Genomic DNA, 19,001 nt, shown 5'->3' on the forward strand with positions numbered 1-19,001 from the left:
AAACGGGGCGCAACGATTCAAACAGGGGGGAGTTTTCCCAAACGGGGCGCGCGCGCCCCGTTTGCGCAACGTAGGGAGAACCCTGGGTATGTGCTCGCCCTGTGGCCACGCACTTGTTTCGTTCTATTTTTACTTGTTAAATCCCCCACATTTCATAACGTACAGTAGCAAAAATGTATTAGCTTTAAATAATATGTTGTAAGTATCTGCTATGCTGCGCTTTGCCTTATGAGTGTTTTCAGGGGGTGTATTCTGAGGAAAAAAGAAGTGCATACAATAAGATGCAAAATACAGTAATTATCAATTCTGTTCTGTAAAATAAATATATCATTACCTGTGTTAATTATGGCTCCTGATTGTATGCTATTCAAGTAACATTATCTTCTGTTTTAGGAGTTGGTTAATTTGGTTGAAGAGGAACTCAATACTCGGTTTCCCAATGGGGCAACAGTTTTGGACGTGGGGTGTGGCAGTGGTGCCATCTCACTTGCACTTGCTAAGCATAGACCAAATGTATGGATTCCATATTATTACATTTACAAATATTATGAAATTACACTAAATGTTCTCTTTGGTCATTAGTTATTATAATTAATAGATAACTTCCTTTCTAGCTATCATGCTAACAATTCGATGATGTAATTAGGCTGCGTCATGCCAGAGAACTGGCTGTTGAAAAACTGAAAATGTCAAACCACTGCTTGGAAAATTTATTCCTGTTGAATGTTCTGCTTATGAACAGGACCGAATCATGGCAGTGGACATGTCCTTAGATGCTTGTTGTCTTACCAGAGAAAATGCAAAGATGCTAAATTTGGCAGACAGAGTTGCAATTCACCATCTTGAAGTTGAGGCTGGTAAGCATATTTCTGGTTCATTACCCCTTGTTTCAATCACACACACTTATCAGTCTTAATAATTGTCTTTTTATACTTTGATTTTATTTAAATGTGGCCTTAACGTGAGTTTCTAAGGACTGATTTTTTACTTTAGGTACAATCGGCATTGGTGGGTGCGACAAGTTTGATATGATAATCAGTAATCCGCCATACATTCGCAATGACAACATGCAACAGTTGGCACCAGAAGTTGCTTGGTATGAGGATCACCATGCGCTCTGTGGTGGTATGAGCGGTATGGAAACTATCAGGAAAGTTTTGCTATTTTCCTGCTCTGCTCTGAATATAAATGGGTATGTAATTTCTAACTACATTGGTATCAGAGTTTATTAGTAACCCAAATCTAAATGGTTTATGTATGGCGTCCATGTGCTACCCTGTTTATGTATTATATAGAAAAAATATAGTAGGTCTCATCGTCTGGGGCCATTAACAAATATCAACATTATGAGAGATGCCAAACTTCTTGAATCACTTGGCATGATTTCTTGTGATTGCCAAAAGCAATAATGGCAATTGCCACTGGCATATGTGAAATATGGTTTTTTTTTTTTTTTAAATGGGAACCATTTGTTACTGTAACCATTATTGTAACTATTACTGTAACTAAAAATTGGTTAAGCTGGAATTGACATTGGTTCAATATGCTTTTCTTCTAGTTCTTTATGGTTGGAGGTTGCCCTTGATCAACCACATGTTCTTCAGCGGTATGTTGCCAGATTTCTTCCCATGTTGCGTTTTGTAGGAACATACACAGACTTCTCAAACAGGTATGTACAGTGTTAGTAAAGCATACACTTTATTCTAATCAGTATTGGGTCAGTTAAGATTTTACTTTTACAGTTACTCTTCAAACTATCTATTTACAGTGACTGTGGGAGCATTTAGACTCAACCTTTGCTGTTAGATATAACAGATGTGTTCAGGACAATGTCGCTCTTGCCCAGCTGTATATATATTGTATATGCTAGGAATCGGTCCTCTGGTAAAGAAAACCAACCGTGCTTTAATTTTTAATTTGCAGATTACGTTTTTGCAAACTAAAGAAGTTATAAACATCCTCCAGGACAAGGTAAACTGTCAGACTGGCCCAATAAAGACAGCTATCCAGTCAAGTCCAGAGTGGCGTAACCAATTGACCACATTCACATTATTCACATTGTTACAATCACATTTGCGTGGATCATCATGCAGGAATATGCAATTTCATCATAGCTGCATGTTATTAGTTATTTCCTTATGATATTCATCATTAAAATTGTTAGGCAGCACATGATCAGCACAGTGTTGCTATTCATATAGATTTTCTTTTTTTGTGAATAAATGTTTCTACTATGAGCATTCTATTTAATTTGGAAATGATTTTTTTTATTACAGTGACAATCATTTAAATGGTGCAATTCTTTTACACAACAAGCTTTTACTTCCACCCTATCCTACAAGGACCAAAATTCATTGAATTCCAACATGTACATAAACAACTATCAACAGTCCACCTCTTCTTATCATCTAATCTCCAACACAGATATAGATACAACTGCTAACAAATCGATAAACCTTATAACATAAAACTAACTTATAAGCAACTATCAACAGCCCATCTATTCATAACATTTCATATCCAACAATGATAAAGGTGTCATATCATACAAGTTGATAAACCTCTACATATTACATATATGCTCATGACATACGCTTGCAACACATCAAGACCAGCGCAACTCCTACATAAGGAAATTTACATACCTGCCATACAAAACATTAATTACAGTAGAATACAGAAACTTGCACAAAGCTTACACTCATGATCATGTGCAATCGCGGGCCAGGCCTCAATCATATACCTTATTGTATCATGTTTTGGAAGGGAAGATTCATCTCAATGCAATTTATATTAAATATAAGTTATGTATATAGCTACCATCACAGCATACACTACCCTGATTGGCTGCAGTTTGGTGATGCACCACTACTGCACCAGGGCTGCCATCATATGTGAAAGTCCTATTATGTAGAGCAAACTATTAACAATTGCTTACATTTTGTAACCAATGTAACCACACAATATTGTAGATAAATGGCTTCACATTCTCTTTGCAGAGGAAAATGGATGGGGTGGACATCAGACATTATAGCATGGTGCTGTTTTCAGGGGGAAACTGGGTGTGGAGCTCAGAGGTCATAGTTTTGTTGCACGGGTGGGGATAGGAGGGGGAGGCTTCCGTGCAATTGGTACATTCTCATATATTGGTCGCTGCACATCTTCAAACACCCTGCAAAAGAATAAAGAATCAGTTATGGTTATTACCAACCTATATTCAAACGGCTGGTCTATCGCTAACATTGCATGAACTAGATTTCAAATATATATTGCAGTCAATTCTGCAATATTTACATTTTCACAGTGAGATATGATTCTCTACTAAAACCACTTCTACCACAACTACTTAAACCAATAGTTCAGATTTCCTAGCACAAAATCCAAACAATGCTTAACTGATAATTATTAACTTACTGCCTGCAGGTAGTCAATAATTATTGCAATAATTATTCACAAACCTTGGGGCATTTTTTGATGTTGGTGTAGATGGGGCTACCGGAGGTGCACTTTTTCTTAGTGCAGTCTGTGGGTCACCACCGCCAGCACCCTCGCTTGAGTATTTTATGTTAGTGTACTCCCTTCCTAATTGCAAACTCTTCTGTTCAGCCTGTAATAACACAATATCACGACACGATGAGGCTGTAAGCATTCTGAAAGATACTTTTGTGTATTATACTACAAAATGTTACCGTTATATATAGCTCCTAGTCTGAAAATGTACTAAATTAAAACTAAACCACACTACTTTCATTAGAACCACGAAAGGCAGCACAAGGGATGTCAATATTCACAACACAAATGGGGAGTTTTAAATGCAGGTTATGACATGTGAATTATGTCATGTTACTGCCACATAATTCAAGAAATGGGCATATTGTGAGACCTACTGCTAGATGACTTCTCACTCTTTACAATACTGCACTATAAGAAATGCCATATATTTGCAGATGAACTATAATGTAGATGTGCATAAATGGTAGGTTCTTTGGCTAGAGCCTCTCTTTAAATTTAGAATAAATATACCAAAACTGGAAACCGAAATTGGTTATAGCTATAGTCAAAACGTCATTTGCAGGCTTTGAAATAGTAATGGACGGGCAATTGTTTTTGCCTGCTACATAATTGACTCACAACACCATCAATTATGCTTTTGACACAACACAAACATCTCAACATCTAAATCTTGAGGACAATAACTAATCCACCTCATAGTTACAAGTATGCAAACAATGTGTCTGCGTGCCACTATAACCCCATGCTCTATACGAATTCGATCACGTCAGTAATATTATGTAAGATGCCTCGAAAGATAGCACACTGAAGTCCGTGCACCCTTCACAGAACAAATTTGCCGAATTTTGACAGGCTACGCTACCTGCATGCGTTGCTGAACAGTCTCCACGTAGTGCTGGATTGCAAGATACACAAACTTGTACTGTGCCTCAGTTTGGATCATTCCTGAGCGCTGTGAACGTATGCTCTGCACGGTCCGTTGGATATCAATCTCACAGTCGAGACCTGTGAGAGCATGTGCATGTGTGAGCACTATCAGAGTGAATGGTACTCAAAGCGAGAGTGACAGACCAACTAAGAGTGGGCGAAGTGTCAGATATTGAGCATAGAGTATACATGAGTTGGGAGATTGCTGATGGGAAAAGTTTCTAGTCATCAGACAAACTTCGCTCGAGTGCCAACGATGGAAGAGGAACATAGCTGTCAACTATTTAAAGCAGAATTATCTGATGAATGGAATGTACACAGGAAATACCTACCTTGTCTCTTTATTTGGTTAACAAGAATGTCTATTACAATGAATGTTCCAGTCCGGCCAATTCCAGCACTGTAAAAGACAAAAGAAAACAATGTTTATACAAGCCAGTCAAATTGCCATCAAAAACAGCAGGAATTTGCATTATCTGATCAAGCAACAATGCATAAAATCTACATTTTCATATAACATAAATGTGCTCGGTCTCAAAGTTAAACGAGGTAGGGATATGTGGATTTCTACAGTTAATCTTACCTGCAGTGCACCACAACCGGCCCAGCATTTTCCATCAAGTCTTGCTTTGCATTGACATCATGCAGGAAACCCAGCACACAGCCTGGGTCATGGGGCACTCCGTGGTCAGGCCATGCCAAGAACTGGTAGTGGAATACACGGCGTGGTTCAAATACATCCGCCTGCAAGATGAGAAAGTTTAGATTTTCACTGTTAGTCTAACAATTACCTACTTATTTAACCATGTATCCATCTACTTGTGCCCCATCAACCTACTGATCAGACATTCCATCAATGCATCAGACTCCCCAACCATACATCCAAAACAACTAATACCTTTCCTTCCACAGCTTTCTTCTGCACAGTGAATTCTCGTAAGACATAGTCTGTCGTTGCAGACTCAGATTCTTTGGTAACTTCAACAGAGCTATACTCCTGTGAGCCTTCATCAGGCCAGTATCTCACACACTTATTCTGCAGATCAAACATTACATAAATAAATTCAATAATATCAAAAAAAAAATGACAATAGGTAATGGATATTTGTTACATTAACTTGGGTTAAGCTGGGTACAAACCTGAAGATTTGGCTAGTAGTCTGACGTTACATTTTAAAAGGATAGACCAAGAATGGACAAGGTAGGGATGGTATAGACGTACTGCCATTGAACTGTGTAACCTTAGTCAAATGGCCATACTATTACTTATTTACTTATGACCCTACTACCTGTGTAACATATATAACACGGGATCTGGGATTGGTCACAGGAAAATTGTCCATAGGAGCAACAGGAGGATGAGAGAGAGGGAGGGGGAAAAGAATGCGGTAAATTGAGGTGAAGGAGAGAATAAGAAAATGATACGGATTTATTGTCAGGGGGAACTGGACTGATATTCATCACACAGCAAAGGAAAGTGCAGTTCATGACTATGTGAATAATCGTGAAAATGGTAAGTCAGCAATAAAACCAACAAGTTTTTTATGGGATCCATCAACCCATGTCTTGATGTCACATCAAAATGTAAGAAATCTGCTTTATATGTAACCCACTGCCTATTGATTTTCAGACTGAGGATGCATCACCACAATGTGACACTACATCCCAATAAGCTGTAAAAGGTGCACCATTTAACACACGAATAGATGCACAAATGGACACACAAGGAGGTGTACACTCTTGCCATTCTAATAGCTGATTATCTTCCAATTTCAGATGACCTAGCAGTCATATACAATGGAAAAATGCTGGAGCCTAGAATATGGTCAATATTCAGGCATCAATTCCTCCATTGCCATTAATCACATACCTTTCCACGTTCAACTTCTTTGGTTGTCATGACAATAACTCGAGAATTCTCCTGAAGGACCATGCGCCAGAAGTCCTCTATTGTGTTTGGTAGGGGTCCTTGGGTAGCAATATAGTGCTTTTTACTGTCCCCAATGATAGCTTCATCTTCAGGCTGAAAGGAGTATTGAACATAAATTGGCTGTGAGTTTAACAATGCATGCTCAGCTTCATCAATCTATTACTTCAATATGTGGCTAGTAAAATTGCTACACTCATGAATATGTGGGGCCCATCAGGCTGTACTTACCGTAATAATGTTTGCATTGGTGTAATCAGAGCCCACCTGGTCGTTGTCACCATCTTGCAGTTTTACACGGGTATGATCAACTGTGAAATGCCAAACATACACGTGGTTAACAGCTCATTCACTGAAACAATCTCACAATAGCACCTAAGTCCAGATTGCCTCTTGGGATTGTTTTCTTGGTAGCACTATATTAACACTAAAACCTGGTTAAAAAATCAGCTTTCTTGCCCACATCTCCCTTCTCTGATTTCCCCTCGTCACAACAACCATCTAGATCTGACTAATGATTGTTTTGATCACAATGTTCCGTGTACATGAAACATGTGAAAGCTACTCCATAACCATACTTACATTACTACAATTTCAATAAAAATGATTCAAGATGCTGTGAATCTTACATGGAAGAATGTTTTTGTAGCGGTTCTTGACTTTGTTTTCGGGGCGCTGGCCCTCCTTTCTGCTATACAGATGTTTGCACTCATGCTGCTGCAGAGCCTGATAAAGACGTTGGAACAGGTAATGCCAAAGTTTTATAACTTGTTTTCAGCCAGTACTGACATGCCAGTGTGCAATGACAATGTATCTACACCAATTATGTATTTTCCATATGGTCACAATCTCCCTATAGAGTAGAGCCAACTATTTATAATAAGCTAATATACCACTGAGAAAAATGGAGCATGTAATATATAAAGAAATAAAGTATTGTTTGGTAATAACCTCATATTCTTCCCAGAATCCTTCTTTCCTGCTGTTAGTATGACCATTGTCTTTCATCAGCTCTTTCACTCGAGCATCAATGCCAGATGCTGTGATCCGTGTTGCGTTGAAAGGCTTTGTGAAAAAAATACTAACAAAATCACTACGAATTTTAAGAAGGAAATTGTTTAGTCAAAGAAATCAATTTGCATATAATATATCATATTTATATCTTTTATTACCTCGTTATTATTTTCTATTATTATTTTCTCTCTCCTTTCCCTATCTCCCTCCCTCTTCCTCTGCCCCATCCCTCCATCTTCCTCTGCCCCTCCCTCTCTCTCTCTTCTCTCTCTCTCTCTCTCTCCCTCTTTCTCTCTCTGTTTCGCTCCCTTGCTCCTCTCCTGCCCCCTCTCTCTCTATATATAATTATCTCCAACGCTCCCTCATTTGCACTCTCTTCCCTTTTTCTCTCTCTTTCTCTCTCTCTCTCGATGTTCTCTATCTACCTCTTTGCCTTATTCCTAGATTGATCTTACCATGCGTAGGTGAACCACAGTGCCTGATGTTTCAACCATTGGATTTTTCTTGTAATGTTCAACAAGATCTGTAAGCTGTTCGAACTGCTCACCTCCTCCCACATCGTACTTTCCATCCTGAAATCCAAATTTGAATGAAAATAAGCCATTGACTCTCAATCTACCTGACAGTTCACATGCCTAATGCTGAGGTAGAGTATTACGCACAGAGATTACAGCTAGCATGGAAAACCCTGTGTATATATATACTGTATGCACACATAAAAATGGACAAATATTTGCGTACAAAGCCCTAGCGCACATTGAGCTTTTAGGTTGACCTATTACTAAGTTTTTCATACAGGGGGTTTATATCTGGGTATTTGCGTTTAGTATCAAATAATCTGGTATAAAAAAAACCTATTTGTGAATTTTGGGCAGGGTGATATGAAGTGATAAAAACGTTGTTATTTTTGTTGAAATTACTGAATAAGATAAGTTTTGTTATAAAAAAGCAGTTATTTGTGAAAATATGCAGCCAAATTGCAAAAAATAAGGGAAATATCTGTTTCTAGAGCTAATCGTGAATTTTAACCACTATTTGAATGATAAAAACATCCTACATTAAACGATGGTAAATATACGTTCAAAGAAACACCAATCAGAACACACCTGACAGCGGATAATGACTTGCATGACCTTGTCATCTACCCTCACGGATAGAACGTAATCACCTGGCTTGCTCTGACTCTCTCGCACCAGAAAGCTGCCGTTGCGTCCTCTTTCTAATATCAATCTCTCTGCCTCTTTCCCGGATATGTGCCCATGAAACCACCTAGGCAATTGTAGGCACGTCAAGAAAACACGTGAGTGGACATCATCAAGGACCCACAAATCAATGAATTTGCTCGATTCAATCAATGAGATGAGAGTGCACGAGAAATCTGATAAAATTCATTCAATTGTAAAAACTACTGTTTTTAGAATTTGGGAGCATGGTATGGTAATTCTGCACAGGCCTTAGCATACCGTTCTGTTGTTGGGTCAGCGCAGTTTAATGGGTACTTCAGCTCAATGATCTCGCCATTCTTCTCTCGTAGCTGCCCGCTGTTCTCTGTATAGTTCTGCACTAGCTCAGCGAGTGTGGCAAACTTCTCCCCACCATACAAGTCATAGAAGTCACCCGTATTTTGGATCTTAATGTGGGTGACCTCCTTTTTACGCCTGCACAAAAAACACCACATCATTCAGCGAACATATGATATGCATTTACATCTTTTCACATGTCAAAGGAAGCCACTCTACTCAATAGCTGGAAAACACAATCACAAACACAAGAAACACAGATCTATGTTATTTATTACGCTTGGGGAAACTACGGATGTTATTTTAAAAATAGGAAGAGTTGACCCATACCTCTAGAGCAGTGGTTCTTACCCTTTTTTGAGTCATGGACCCCTTTGGGAATCTGGTGAAAGCTACAGACCCCGCCCCAGAAAAATGCACATAAGCACATAAACACACAATTTTATGCGCCTGGGTCACGGACCCCCTGAAGCCCATCCACGGACCCCAAAGCACGTCCCCCAAGCAGGTTAAGAACCCCTGCTCTAGAGTGCAATGATTAAGCTAGGTTTCAAAACTGAGGAGACAAGTGGCTTCATCTGCTGACAATAAGGAGGCATTTCATCTGTGATACATCTGGAACCCAAAGGGTGGTGAACGGTGTGGAGTAGGGAGTACTGCACACCATCAGAATTCTTTTTTTAAATCTGAATCAAGCTCTCAGGTAATCTGATCACATTTGGAAGCATAATTACACTAAAAATGAGAATGCAACAAGTACATGATTTATAATAGTGTCTGTAAACACTGTTACAGGTGAATTAATGAATTTATGGACTGAAATTCAGGGTTTCTGCCAAGATTTTTAATTAGGGTAGGCAATGGGTGCAAGTGACGTACTAAGTTGTATAAAATTTGCTGTATACTCAACTTGATATTAGGCTAAAAACGTATGCTCTAGCACGTAAATTTAATGTGGTACCACCAAATAACTGGAAAATTTACTCACAAAACTTTAGCGTAGACTACTTTGAGTACTGAGGATACTCTACCCTAAACGCTTTTTAGGTAGGCCACTAACCATTTTACACTTGCAGAAATCCAAAATTTGTAGGTGATATGCCTAAACAAAATGCCTAATTAAATACCACACACTTGTATTTATATATACAAATACATCCAACACCTTAACAAACCACTTAGAAGAAATAATCTCCTACCATACCTGACAAATATTACACTAAATTCAAGGACACTGATTTCGTATTTTATGCTGAAATTTAGCTACACATTGCCAGGTTGTAAAAGATGGAATAAACATGTATATATACATCAGAAGTAGATAATAGGGAAGGAGTGTGACTTCAATAAACATGGGAAATTCGTCATTTACTAAGTCTTAGAATACCTACGATTTACTACGCGTAACTCAACCAACTTGAGCTCAAATCGTACACAGTACATTCGCCTAGCATCGTGCAAAATCGTTTCCTCGTATACACCCGCAATCCGGCAATACAGACTAAAACGTACGACACGATTCTCCATTCTGTTGCCAGCAAACCGAATCCATAACCTGCCTAACTTGAAACAATAGGGAGCTACTAACGACTCTTGCGCACTCTTGTGCCCTCGGCGATGCGGTGTGGCTCGCTTGGACATCATCGCAATACTCGGCGAGCTAATCTTTGACCTATTTACAGCTGGTATGCCCCCCACGCATGCATGCCCACCGCAATCAGCAGCAGCTCCAGCTCCAATCTCCCAGCGAAAATCTCGCACAATCATGTCCTGCACAAAGCACTTATAGTGCATTAACACAAAACTAAACTAGTGGCTCCAATTCAAAGTCCACGGGTTGACCAGTGACCACAGCGATTTGCACTTGATTATGGAACGAATCATACATAGTAAATGCCTACCTTACAGAGAGTGTAAAATCACCAGGGTTGCTCTTACTAGGCCTTGCAAGGAAGCTACCATCTGTACCCCTTTCCATAAGCAACTGCTCGGCCTCTATTCCTGAAATGTACGGGTGGAACCACCTGAAAAATGATATGCCAAAAGCGTCACATTACACATATATTCAGTTTGTTATTTCCTGGATAATTCAACTATCTATTGTATTTGTGATTGGAGTATTGTATTATCAATATTCTATTGTACAACAATCTTGTATTTACGTCTGCGGCTAGTGAAGTTTTGTTATGTGCAAACAAGTGATTTCTGTGATTGCTTGGTTTTACAGAGGCAATAACCTGATTACATTCTAGTCATGTAGAAATTCCAAGTAAACATGTGACTGTTAGCTCTGCATGTATAGTGTTGAGTGTTTGTCACATATTCCTATGTCTATGGCACTATGCATTCACAGGTGGGTAGGCTCACAAGCTGATCCATTATTAATATGATCAAACACACACTGATGTACTTGGTATTCGTTATGTAAAAGCTTCTAAGATAGAACACCCTCAGTGACGCAGATGGGGTCGTTGTCGTATCAGGTACTACAGATATGTACCCGAGGTAGTTTTAGGTTGTTTAGTATTATGTTTATATTTTTATATAATTAGGAGGTAGTTTTAGGTTGTTTAGTATTATGTTTATATTTTTATATGAGGTATGTTTAGAGTTAGGGTTAGGGTTAGGATTAGTGTTAGTGTTAGGGTACACTTCTGTAGTACAAGTCTGGTATACTTTGTGTATACATATATGTACCTCGGGTACATATCTGTAGTACCTGATACAACAACGACTCCTTGAGCTTCAGTGACCCTGCTTCATTATCACCACCCAACACGTCTCATGCTGGTGTATCTGATATTGAACAAGGAACCTGCAGATACTTGCTCGTCATTGATCAGCACTACTGTTAGACATCATGGGTCACAATTTTAACGTGGTGAGCATAGGCCGAAGGGTTCTGTGGTTCCGTAGCCAAGGTTATTATATACAGTACACAGTTTTTAGCGCCAGTATGTGTTTCCGATAAGACTAACAGTAACACTAACACTCAGTGTAACAGAGGAACTTCTGAAGTTCTGTGTTCAAGGTGTCCGCACACACGGGGATGGCTCGATGCAGGTTTAAATCTTGGCGTTACACACTGTGCACCGTCAATTTCGCAACAAGAAACAAGCACACAGTGTATTTATGCCAGTGTCCATAGAATTACATAGCATTTTGAATGCCAAGTGTCACTATCTCTGAATCTATGTCAGTATGTGAACTAAATGTACTACTGTCAGACAGTGACTAGTACTACTACTAGTACTAGTAGTACTAGTACCAGTAACGCTGAAAGGCTCTATGTCCCCCAGGGTACTGCCGGAACGTACCCTGGCCTGGGTATAGTCCGGTATACCGGAACGTACCCTGGTACTATCTAATATGCCGGACCGTACCTCGCCTACTCCACTAACGAGTCTAGGGAGACGCCTACTCCTTAACCCTAACCCTAAGTCCTAACCATATCAACCATAACCATACTCCATAGGGTCTATGTCAGGGTACTGCCGGAACCGACCCTATAGACTACGGCAGTAGAGTAGGCCCCTACCACTATTTTAGCCGATTCCATACGTTAATTGAATTTTACCTTCTTGAGCCCATGGTTATACTGGCGGGTAAATTACACGATGAATAAGGAGGAGGAATCGCCTTTCGTTGAGGTATTTACTAGATTCGCCGACGTACGCATAACCTATGGCATAACCGAACGGTAACAAACACAACCAGAGGAACAATCGCCCCCGGAAGCTTTTTCGTCCACAAGATGTCGCCTCAGTAACTGTCGGCAACCGCAACCGGCAGTTAGATGCGATATGATATAACTACTAGGCACTTTAATTTAATTTAATTTTTTTTTTTTTAGGGTTAGGGTTAGGGTTTAGTTAGGTTTAGGGTTTAGGTTAGGTTAGGGTTAGGGTTAGGCGTTTTTTTTTTTTAAGTGCCTTGTAGTCATATCCTAAGTGCCTAGTAGTCATATCATATCGCATCTAACTGCCGGGTGCTCGGCAACCACCGATCACCGATCTCCATAATATAATCAGAAGTAGATTCTGAGAGTAGAGAACAATTCCCTATTATCTACTTCTGATAATATACTAACATTAGTAACATTACTATTTTAGTCTATAGAGATCAGTGCCACTGATATATATATAATATATATATATATATAGTATATATATATATATATATATATATATATATATATATATATATATATATTATATAATTTATAATATATATATTATCATATATATATTATATTATATAAACTGGTTTATTATATAAACTGGTCACCGAATCCAGTGGCGTGGTTAGGGAGGGACAACGGAGGCCATGCTCCCCCTGTTGATCCAAAGTTAAAAAATAAAAAATAAAAAAAAGAATTGTTGCTACTAAATCGAGACAGTCGAGAGGCTGTAGGCCCTACATGAACTCAAAAGTGCCTCAGGACTGTGATTTACATTTTCAAATTTTCAGGGAGAGGACCCCATACCCCCGCCTGTTTTCCCTCCCCCCCCTTTCTTCTTGGAATTCTAGATCCGCCACTGAACAAATTAGTATAAATTAGTTTTTGAACGTTAGAATTAACAAGTCTTAGCTCATACATTTTATTTTTTTCTTTCTCTACTCTAGCTTTTTGAAGGAGGGTTTTTGGTTTTTGCCCCCCTCCCACTTTTTGGATTGAGGGGCACGCCCCTTGCCCCCCCCCCCCCACTTCCGGCGCCTCTGAGTGAGGTGTTCGAATAAAGGAGATTTTTACAGATGCGTATATAGTTAATAATTAATTCAATTCTGGATGAAATTATTGCATGTGTGGTTTGGGGTATTCTGTACCCTGTACCCTATGCACACAATGCGTTAGAATAAACGCGGGACCAGTCGGTATAGGCTTGAGAGAGCTGTATTTTCCCTCTTGCCTGTATGTACATGGAGCTCGGATGGATAAAATGTGTTCCCCCCTCCCGAGTGTCATCACACACGTTACCAGCACGTATCTTTGTAATGTTACATGACTTTTTGTATAAAATGTAATTTGCAAGTGATCGCAAACTTTATCTTTATGCTATTTCTGTTTGATTGCTTAGCAGACAGTGTTCATGATATTCATTATAAGAATCAATACTAGAAATTTATTTAAATGATATCCTTGTTTTGTGAAAATATCTACATCAAAATACTGCTACCTTATTTAAACCAGCAGGACTGTTTCAAGTCGATAAAACATGCCAACAACATGCGCCAAATTGCACCAATAAGTTAATAACAACATCAAAATGCAATAAGCTCCCCCTCCCCTCGGGCGCTCCGCTCCCTCGAACTCATTGCCGCCCCCCCCCTTAGATTTAATCCTGGCTACGCCGTTGCACACATACACACACATACATTGGTCTTTGTCGTGAAATTGTGTATAACCTATATACCCGCGCATACACGCACTCGCACGCTCGCATGCACGAGCACATCATACGCACAAACGCACGCACCCATGCACGGGTCGAGAATGTTATAATGAGTTTTCCTGATTGCGCGTGTTACGTTACAGAGTGGGATCAAACACACACGCGCACGCGCACACGCACGCACGCACGCACGCACACACACACACACGCGCGCGCGCGCGCACACACACACACATAAACACACACTGGTCTTTGTCGTGAAATTGTGTCAAGTGGCCGGCGTAGCCATCGTGACCGATCCGCCGTTTTTGTTTGGACCGGGATCCGACTACATGCTAGAAATTCTCGAAAACTCTCTGGCAAAAGTTTCGAGTGAAGATTGGTCACTGAATCTGTGGTCATTTAGCATGAATAAAGTGTATGTCACGTATGCGCCGAAATTCTCTAAATATTTTTAATGAATGACTGTTTGATGCTTATTAAGTCCTGCCAGTGTCTATGTAGACCTTATCCAGACGCGCGCGCACACTCACACGCACGCACCACATGTATACACAAAAACGTACGCGCACGCGGACACGCACACGCTCACGCACGTACGCATACATGCACCCCCCCCCCACACACATACACACACACACGCGGCGTAGTACTGTAGCGGAGATCTTTATACTTGTATAGTAACTGTGAAGCACTGAAGCGCTCATGCAGTCACGCGGGACTTTTTGTCACCCTCCCTGCAAAACTATCTCCTCTATTTAGCGGAGAATTGTCACGAGCGAGGCTTGGTAAAAGACTCAATGCATGTCCCCTGCTATTTAGCGGACAACTTCGGGATATTGAAGAACTTGGCGAAGGTGGGTTTCTGCTAAGCGAGCCTATGCTCTAGCACCGCTACTCTCTACTCTGTGATTTTGTTTGAAACAAGTGAACGTCAATCCAACTAGTTACGCCATATTTGGCTTTTGGGGGTGGAAGCTCAACATGGTTTGTAAATATTTAAGTCCATATTGTAGTTTTGTGGACTGCATGATCACCAATGACCATAAAATGAGTTACTATACGTTGCTTGTCCAACGTGAATTTAATCCTGAAATTGTCACCTATCGGTATAATTCATATTAATTGTTCTGATCTATAGCCTAGGCCTACCGATAAATTTTCCGTGACCAGCCTAGGCTTACTTCGTCCTTACGTAGTTTTTACAGTCTGCAGTTTACTTTGTTATAACCGGCAACTTGTACATACTATTACTATGTACTAACTATTATAGTAGGTTAATATCTTTACATCTTATTATTATCTACTGCATAATTATTATGAAAGTATAAGGCCTTGATCAGGAAATTGTGTACTACCTAACTCTACTCTAGTACTATACTCTATAGCCCACGTACATTGACTGCCGCAGGCGCCTGCGGCAGTCAATTTACGCGGGCTATAGTACTAGAGCTATGTACTACCTAGACCGAATAATTCTGTCCCATATAACCTTTTTTATATTTTGGTGAGGGTTATATTGGGACAGAACGGGGTTCATTGAAATTTCGTGAGATCGCATGCAAAATGCATGCGCTGAGAATGCGGCCCGTACGCCGCTATTGGAGCACAAAAAAACCTACCGTTCCCTTCTACATGGCTTTACCTTGCTACTGATATGTGTATACATTCACTTCAATCGTTATTCACTTCTTAAAAGATTGTTAATTATATAAACATCGCTTCGTTCAACTTTCCTAAATTACATCGCCATTTACAAACAATCAGACCAATCAGAGCGAGTCTTACAATAGCCCCTGGTTCTCGCTTGTATCTGTGGCGCTGCAGGAGGCCTGATAGACTCGCTGTGATTGGTCTGATTGTTTGTAAATGGCGATGTAATTTGGGAAAGTTGAACGAAGCGGTGTTTATGAAAAACAATCTTTTAAGAAGTGAATAACGATTGAAGTGAATGTATACACATATCAGTAGCAAGGTAAAGCCATGTAGAAGGGAATGGTAGGTTTTTTTTCGCGCCAATAGCGGCGTACGAGCCGCATTCTCAGCGCATGCATTTTGCATGCGATCTCACGAAATTTCAATGAACCCCGTTCTGTCTCAATATAACCCTCACCAAAATATAAAAAAGGTTATATGGGACAGAATTATTCGGTCTATGTACTACCCTACCTGTGTATTAATACTAATGAGGCTGAGTAATGAGTAATGAGTAGGCCATAATGCTGATAGGGTCTATGTTCCCCAGGGTACGGCCGGAACGTACCCTGGTAACTATCTGATATGCCGGACCGTACCTCGCTTACTCCCTAACGTACCCTGACTGTCCCTGTTCCGCCCACTACTGATGTCGCAAAATTTGAAATATACCAGGGTTCTCCCCAGGATGAAATTGAAACAGGGGGAGGGGAGGGGGGGGGGGCTGGAGGGGGGAAGGGAGGGGAAACTAGGGGAGTCCGGGGGTGCGTCACACCATAGACGGTATTTGGGGTTCTTGTATATATATAAGATAGCCGAGTCGGTGTACAGTTAGTGTTGGGTTCGGGACAGGTTGACTGTTTGTACTGGTGTGTGGTCTGCAGTGCATGCGTGGTACGGTAAAAATACACGAGTCGGGTGTCCTGGTCGAATGGGAATTCTTGACAATCGATTCTCGTGCTGTCAAAATTTTATTGTGGGGGAATTTAATCGGGGCGCAACGATTGAAACGGGGGGGGGAGTTTTCCCAAATGGGGCGCGCGCGCGCCCCGTTTGCGCAACGTAGGGAGAACCCTGTACAGACCTGGGGCCCATTGTCAGAAACAAAATTAGTAATAACATTAGTCTTAACATTAACTTCCACTCGTTAACCGTTGACAGAAACATCGTAATGTTACGAGAACGAAAAATCCTCGCAAATATCCTCTTAACATTACGAGAGCACAGACCCTTGACCGTTGAAAATAACGCATTTACACTACGAATTACAATTATAGTGATATTATATTTTATAATAATGAATCAAATGTGTGTTTTTCTTGAAAAACACGTCAAAATCATTCATTATCTACCGCTAATAAAACAAAACAATACATTTACAAATGGCGTATGGCATTTGTTCTCTTGTTTTAAAGGTTTGCCACGACTCTCGCGTGTTTGGATGTCATCATCACAACTTTACGATGTTTCTGACAACGGTCCCCTATATGATATCTTTATAAAGTTGGATTGGAGTATGAAACTGAAACCAAGAAGAAATTTCAACCTATATACACAGATGCGCGCAATCCTTTTGCAAATGTCGCGATGATCGGGAATGCGTTTTCCTTTCGCAATGTTTACGACATTTTCGCGCGAGATTTTTGAAAGATGGCTCCAAGTGTTGTGGTGGAACAGGAAAATTTGTATGATTATCTTAATGGGTTGGAAACGTATAGACTCGCTGACACTTGTAGAAAGGGTCGGGAGGTGAAACGTAAGAGGGTAAGGGTTACAAATATTTTGCGGGAACGGACCGGAAACAAGAAACGGGAGCATAAAGCGGCGCGTTTCCTGCCGACAAGCGGTATGTATTACGACATCGGCTGAAAGTCGGTACGGTTTGGAGTAGGCGAGGTACGGTCCGGCATATTAGATAGTTACCAGGGTACGTTCCGGTATACCGGACCGTACCCAGGGTATGTTCCGGCAGTACCCTGGGGGACATAGACCCTATCAGCAATACTAATAATACTAGGTACCGTAATACTAATAGTAATAGTATTACGAGTAAACTAGTAATGTATGCCTGTAAACGGTTTAGAAATAAAAATAAAAAATAGAAAAAAAAGATTTTATATGTACAGGACAGGACAATACAGACACTAAAGACGTTTCGCCGAACCAAAAATATTTCAACCATGTTAAACATGTACGACGCACGCACGCACTCATGCACACATATGACTGAATTGAGTACCATATAATCAGGAGTGTATCAAAAGGAGTAAGACAGACTAAAACCGGCAAAATTCAACATTTAGTAGCCTTAGTCTACCTATGATTTATTGTGTTTACCTCGATAAACTTGTGCCAGATTTGTCATTTTTATGAGACCAACGATTAGACACGGATAAAGTTTAATGATTAAGGCAATACTTGAGCTCAAGTTTATCGAGGTAAACAATAAATCATAGGTAGACTAAGGCTACTAAATGTTGAATTTTGCCGGTTTTAGTCTGTCTTACTCCTTTTGATATACTCTTGATATAATATATAGTGACAGTGTTGCTATTATAAGTCACTAGATCAATATAATATTGGTAATTAGGTTTGTGTTATTCAATGCATTCTGGTGAACTTTTCTCATGCACTCTACAATAATGACATATATCTCAATATATCATTAAAGACAATTTTTCTAATATCATAGTTTTATTTTTTAATGTAGTTCACTTCAGTTTAATAAATCAGTTGATGCCTCTGAAGCAAAATCCTCCTGGAAGTCATATGCAGGGAAAGAGCCAAAATAAATCTTATTAGCCTAAATTGAGTCATGCTGCGGAATGCATAGCAGTGCTCGAAATAAGCGTTGTCCGGTTGTCCGAGACAACCAGAATTTGCGCCGGACAACCTAACCAGTCTGAGACATTGTCCGGTGGACAACCAAGAAACACTATCCCTAACCCTAACACTAACTCTAAACCGACTCGGCTATCTTATATATACGCGTGGTACCCAATTAATCTATGG

At 40.0% G+C, this 19,001-nt stretch overlaps 3 protein-coding genes across 5 annotated transcripts in view; 2 read left to right on the forward strand and 1 right to left on the reverse strand.

Annotated features, from left to right (window-relative positions):
• Positions 1-2,245, forward strand: part of LOC106807365 (hemK methyltransferase family member 1-like) — a gene marked incomplete at its 5' end in the record, with an annotated part of 8,006 nt that extends 5,761 nt beyond the window's left edge. The window contains 5 exon segments of the mRNA XM_014809682.1: positions 394-513; positions 743-857; positions 994-1,192; positions 1,559-1,669; positions 1,924-2,245. Of these exon segments, the coding sequence (XP_014665168.1) occupies positions 394-513; positions 743-857; positions 994-1,192; positions 1,559-1,669; positions 1,924-1,954 (576 nt within the window).
• LOC106807364 (tyrosine-protein phosphatase non-receptor type 11-like) lies at positions 1,675-12,629 on the reverse strand. 3 transcript variants are annotated; one of them, XM_014809680.1, is made up of 15 exons: positions 12,479-12,629; positions 10,803-10,902; positions 8,845-9,039; positions 8,488-8,650; positions 7,837-7,953; positions 7,319-7,432; positions 6,997-7,093; positions 6,599-6,678; positions 6,311-6,463; positions 5,339-5,476; positions 5,024-5,184; positions 4,773-4,840; positions 4,376-4,518; positions 3,459-3,607; positions 1,675-3,172 (listed from the first exon to the last, which is right to left on the reverse strand). In XM_014809680.1, the coding sequence occupies exons 2-15, from the start codon at positions 10,877-10,879 to the stop codon at positions 3,079-3,081; spliced, it is 1,749 nt and encodes a 582-aa protein (XP_014665166.1). In that variant the 5' UTR covers positions 10,880-10,902; positions 12,479-12,629; the 3' UTR covers positions 1,675-3,078. The 3 variants fall into 3 exon arrangements, with proteins under 3 accessions (XP_014665166.1, XP_014665165.1, XP_014665167.1); XM_014809679.1 differs by having other exon boundaries at positions 10,803-10,925; XM_014809681.1 differs by lacking the exon at positions 5,339-5,476 and having other exon boundaries at positions 10,803-10,925.
• A 2,614-nt stretch (positions 12,630-15,243) lies between these two features.
• The window catches only part of LOC106807374 (vacuolar protein sorting-associated protein 26B-like), a 21,065-nt gene continuing 17,307 nt past the window's right edge, over positions 15,244-19,001 (forward strand). Inside the window, exon 1 of the mRNA XM_014809690.1 lies at positions 15,244-15,281. Coding sequence (XP_014665176.1) covers positions 15,279-15,281 — 3 coding nt within the window. The 5' untranslated portion in view covers positions 15,244-15,278. The remainder of the gene's footprint in view (positions 15,282-19,001) is intronic.

This window comes from Priapulus caudatus, unplaced genomic scaffold (genome assembly GCF_000485595.1).
Source record: "Priapulus caudatus unplaced genomic scaffold, Priapulus_caudatus-5.0.1 Scaffold210, whole genome shotgun sequence".
Taxonomy (NCBI): domain Eukaryota; kingdom Metazoa; phylum Priapulida; class Priapulimorpha; order Priapulimorphida; family Priapulidae; genus Priapulus; species Priapulus caudatus.

Bases quoted from the DNA above. Each gene is read 5' to 3' on its own strand.
- LOC106807364 (XM_014809679.1), bottom strand. The intron at 6,464-6,598 runs GTAAGTACAGCC...TACTCCTTTCAG, and splicing joins CCAATGCAAACATTATTACG to CCTGAAGATGAAGCTATCAT. The intron at 4,841-5,023 runs GTAAGATTAACT...TGTCTTTTACAG, and splicing joins CCGGTTGTGGTGCACTGCAG to TGCTGGAATTGGCCGGACTG.